The 5,162-nt window shown below is 35.2% G+C and overlaps 1 protein-coding gene across 4 annotated transcripts in view; it reads right to left on the bottom strand.

Moving 5' to 3' along the window:
- Positions 1-5,162, bottom strand: part of LOC107663313 (uncharacterized) — a 13,835-nt gene that overhangs the window by 6,608 nt on the left and 2,065 nt on the right. For 3 of the 4 annotated variants that reach the window (XM_016453516.1, XM_016453517.1, XM_016453514.1), the window contains exons 1-3: positions 1,758-1,918; positions 1,249-1,404; positions 904-1,115 (exon numbers count right to left, since the gene is read on the bottom strand). In XM_016453516.1, the coding sequence (XP_016309002.1) occupies positions 904-1,115; positions 1,249-1,404; positions 1,758-1,903 (514 nt within the window). In that variant the 5' untranslated portion in view covers positions 1,904-1,918. Of the gene's footprint in view, positions 1-903; positions 1,116-1,248; positions 1,405-1,757; positions 1,919-5,162 lie in introns of those variants that run through there. The other variant, XM_016453518.1, reaches the window with a different exon arrangement.

Below are 5,162 nucleotides of genomic sequence, written 5' to 3'. Positions count from 1 at the left end.
TTGACAGACAGTTGACCCTGAGAGGTCAAGTAAATATCTACAGCGGATCTAAATATTTATAATTAATTATAACTAGTTATGATTAATTATTCATATTTCCCTTATGAGCTGATTCGCTACATAGCATAACTGATTTGTATTTTCTAGTTGAACTTTAATACCATAGATCAAATATATTTACCCAGGTAATATCAAAACTTACTTGAATTGATGTAGTTTTTGGGCTCAAATGCAGAACTGTGGCTTTAATATTCTTGTGATAGTCAGAGCCTGGAAAATGGGGGTTAATTCCCCCTTAAGTTACTAAGAAGGATTGTGTTTGAGGATGGTCTTTTCTTAGATATTTTTTTTTTAATTATCTCACCTAAATGTTTGTCAGTGTATTTGTTTATACTATTGTACATTTTTGGTGCAAAATAGCTTACACACAGCACAAGAAAGTTTTAAACAAATTTATGTAATTGACATGATTACTCACTAAGATGGACTTTTTAAAATTATTTTGTGTGTAGGATTCAAGAAATTATCAGTGCATGGAGTAATGCACAGTGCATGTGGAGGTGTGGCCCCAATAGCCCTGCAGTGCAGTGTGCATGTGATTTAAGGAATATGCAGGGTTTAAATTAAACTGAAATTACATTTAATCTGGTTGTTTTAACCAAAATAGAAAGATTTTTTTCAATTACATTTAAGGACCCTGTTATAGGCTAACATGCAATTCAGCCAATTTCCAGTTTATTCTGATATATTACCTTTAATTCCCATATATTATAATTCCCATGGAAAGGGGATATGTCCACAACATTCACATCCTTAGGTAATACTGTTATATTCTGTATCATTTAAAGTGGTATTGGGAGATAACATCCCACAGGCATAACAATAACATAAAAATCATCCTACCAGGTCCCCGTTCTGGATGTTCCAGCATGTATCTTGCAACCTCAACATTTTCTCCGCCCTTGTCACTTCGAACACGGTGGGGTAAACCATGCTGACTGACAGCAGTGAGAAAACACTGGAGAACAGTTGCAGCCCTGTTATTACTGCTTGCACAAAGATACATAATGCGCCGGCTGAACCCATCAATCCCTCCATGTATAACAATTCTCCAGCTGCATGGACAAAATAATTTGTTTAATGATGTGGGGAAAAGTAGGAAATAATTCTTGACATTAAAGACTTCTTAAAAACAAACTAATTACATCAATAATAATTGTTGACATGATCAATAAATTAAAGTCTTACCGTATCAGCTTATGGTTACCATCTATGTGCCAAAGGGAGAGAGGCCCTGGAACAGAGTATGGAACCCTTGGAATGATATTAAGCTGAAGCCCGCGAAGAAAGTTCCCAACAGGATCGACAGCTTTCAGAGTCTGCCGCACCCTGTACTGTTGGACCCTATAAGAGTACAGATAATAATAATAATATTATATTCATTATATTGTAATCCATCACAGTAAGTAAAACCTTAAAATGTCTATAGAGAAATTGTTAGTAAAACAAAGTTTCATTGCAAGTTTAGCTAAAACTAGTAATTTTACTAGTAACTAGTCCAATGCAACACACACCTCACAAGATTGATACTTGGTATTATATAGTAGCTTTTGTGGTATTATGATATTCATGGATAATTCTTTACAAACATACTGGTCAACAAGGATCCATGCATGTCTTCCTATGTAAACTGACCCTATCTGTTTTGAGATAAAAAAATAATGAAATGTGTAGTGATTAAAGAAAATAAAAACTACCGAATTCCACAAGAACTGATATGTCCAGTAACACTCCGTATTCCAGCATTTGGAAAATTTACAAGGAAGGCAGAGACCACTTGCCGAAGTTGTTCATCAGTAATGTCAGAATATGTCTGTCGTACAGACAGGCCATATTCAGACATTCTCCTGCAAATTGTTCTGATGCTTACACCAAAAATCCGGGCTATCTCGGGAACTCTGAAGTGGCTTTCCAGGAGGAAAAGCAGCTGTTCCCTTGACATCACGGTCATAGAGTTGCTTCCCTCAACCTTCTCAATTATCATTTTCAAGAGAGAAAACACTCGTTCTTCATTGGGCAACTCTCCAATTGCAGCTAAAACTGCCAAGATACTGCTGATGTTGTCTAAGCCAACGAGAACACGATCAGTCTCAACTAGCGGCTTTTGAAGTTCAGCTGCCAGTATGTCCAGCACATCTGAAATCTGGCCCAGTAGCATCTGCTGGCTATAAAAAAAGCATGAAATAACATTTAATAAGAAGTTTAAACATTAACATCCAAGTCTTGAAGACTGCATGTCACATAAAATTACTTTGTAGAACAAAATGTCAATACGTTGTCAAGTTAACTTTACCAGAGACAGAACCTATAGTAAAATCTTGAGGGAATTTGTCATGTTTTGACATTATCCCTGCACCACTCTAAACAGTACACCGTACTCCAACAGTTTCCAACAGCGACAGTTTCCAATCCTGGTCTTGGGGACCCACTGCCCTGCCTTTTTTGTATGTTTTTCTTATCTCTCATGCATTTCACTATCTGATTCTGGTGTGGTAAATAGAGAGATACAAAGTATACTGTACAGAAGGGTGGGTCCCCAGAACAAGGATTGAAAACCACAAACAAACAAAAAATGATCACATTAAAAACTTTTTAGATGTTCATGTCACTCTGCACACCCTCTCTGTCACCAAAACTAAATTACACTTCTTAATTGAGGAATTTCACAATTTCAGAAACGTTATCCTATACAACACATTATGTGGTGCTTACTAACTAACGATTACATGAATAGGCTACGTCATTCTTTAATTTTTCATTTAATTTTAAACATTGTATTACATTCTGTACATTATCTGGTCGAAGAAATGCAATTAAGCAGTTCAAATAAAAAAATAGCCCATGTGTTAAAATTTAAGATTTCGAAAGACTCAAGTGACAGTTTAAAAAAAATAAACGTAGTAAAAACAGTATGGAAAAATGCAATACTACGTATTTGTAGTCTGCTCTCCCGATTTAATTACTGATGTGCTTATATCAAATTAATTATTTACTGGATGCACAAAGAGTCTCTCGCTTCTTTCCCAAATCCACACGTCTCTTTCCAGGATTGTTTTCACGGTGCTTAAATGTAATGGTCTCCTCTTTTCAATTCTAATCGCTTAAAACTTTACTGAAATAGTTCTAAAGCATGTAAACAATTTATTATTCGTCAGAATGACGGAAAGCACTCGCAATGCAGAAGTTATTGCCTACAATTTATTAAGGCACCATATGTTACTACAGATTTTACCACACTGATTTTTGGAGAAGGGTCTGGCTGCAGACTTGCACTTGTACTCTCAAGACATTTGCAGTTTTTTTTTCTTTTTTTTTCTATTTATTGATTACTTTGTTTTAACGTCGCAGTTCCATATTGAAGATAATTATAAATGTTGCTTACAGACTTAAAATTATGCACAAAACTGTACTTATCAAAACATAAAACTAAAATAGGATTATTATATTTTCTGGGTTTCTACTTGATTCCTTCTTCAGATTTCATTACATGGAGATAAAAATTGATAAATAATATGTGTAGTATTTTGTTTAATATTTTAAGATTTCAGCTCTAAATATTGCAACAGGTTCTGGCTGCAGACTTGCACTTGCACTGTCAGACTTGCACTTCCGCAAGTGACGTCACTTGCAGTCTTTATTTTTTATTTTGTTCTATTTATTGATTTTTTTTTGTTTTAATCTCTCAACATTTTACAACAGTAGCCAGGTGGTGAAGACAATAAATAAGAAACTAAATTACAATGTCACTTGCACTCTCCACTACCTACCTGCGACGTCACTTGCAATCGACACAAATCGTGCGTGTTGCCAATGGAGACAAGACGCTGTGGTGGTGATTTAATGATTAAAACTAATTTAGTACTATAACGTACATGGTCCTGCAAGAAAAAGACAAGACCTGCAAATCCGTGGCCACAGAACAGCAGAATATGAACGCAATGCACAAAGTCTCTTGTTAAGCTTTTTCCTCCCGTAGAAAAACATAAACACTTAATATGGCTTAATGTATCAAGAGGCTATTAAAATATCAAATTCAATATACAGTTTATTAAAATAATGACTATGTATATAGTATTTTCCACCCAAGTGCAAGTCTGCAGCCAGACCCTTCTCAAATATTGTTCTAATTGCATAACAAGTTTTAAAACAACTGGTTAAGCCACACTACATTTAAAAAAAGACAAGACCCGCAAATCCGTGGCCACAGAACAGCAGAATATGAATGCAATGCACAAAGTCTCTCGTTAAGCGTTTTCCTACCGTAGAAAAATAAACACTTAATATGGCTTAATGTATTAAGATGCATTAAGTGCAATTAAAAGATCAAATTCGATATACAGTATAGTTATTATTTAATGTACTACAAGGCAAGCAGATGGCCATAAACACAATGCGCAAACTTTCACTTGTCCTCCCATACAGCAAAACGCTTAATGTGGCATAGGCCTAATAACTGATGATAAAGACAATAGCCTATATGTCTTGTTGTTGACTCAAAGTATATACAGAACAGCAAATATGAACGTGCATTATGAAATGCATTAAGTGATTTTAAAAGGATCGACTCCTTACAGGCAAGCAGACGAGTACAGAACGCAATGCGTTAAATTGCACGTTAAACATTTTCCTCCTATAGAAAATCATTATAAATAAAACACTTAGGCCTAATGTAGCTTAATAAACAAAGACAATGATGTAAAAGAGCTGTAGACCGTTTACTATGGAAAAACGCTTAACGCTAAACTGTGTGTTGCGTTTATTCTGGGCTCACCTGCTGCCTGTACATATTAATTATGTAGGCTATAGGCCTATTTTAATAATGAAGAGGAGCATATTGAGTTTGGTCTTTATCATCTTAGCCCATTATGCCACGTTTTGCGGTATGGGAGGAAAATACTATACACATTCATTATATTAATAAACTGTATATTGAATTTGATATTTTAAAAGCATCTTAATACATTAAGCCATATTAAGTATTTATGTTTTTCTACGGGAGGAAAACGCTTAGCGAAAGACTTTGCGCATTGCGTTCATTTTCTGCTGTTCTGTGGCCACGGATTTGCGGGTCTTGTCTTTTTCTTGCAGGACCCTGTAGGTTA

Source organism: Sinocyclocheilus anshuiensis, unplaced genomic scaffold, assembly GCF_001515605.1.
Source record: "Sinocyclocheilus anshuiensis isolate Anshui unplaced genomic scaffold, SAMN03320099.WGS_v1.1 scaffold2441, whole genome shotgun sequence".
Lineage (NCBI taxonomy): Eukaryota > Metazoa > Chordata > Actinopteri > Cypriniformes > Cyprinidae > Sinocyclocheilus > Sinocyclocheilus anshuiensis.
The sequence above is the reverse complement of the archived record's forward strand: the minus strand, read 5'-3'. Positions and strand labels throughout refer to the sequence as shown.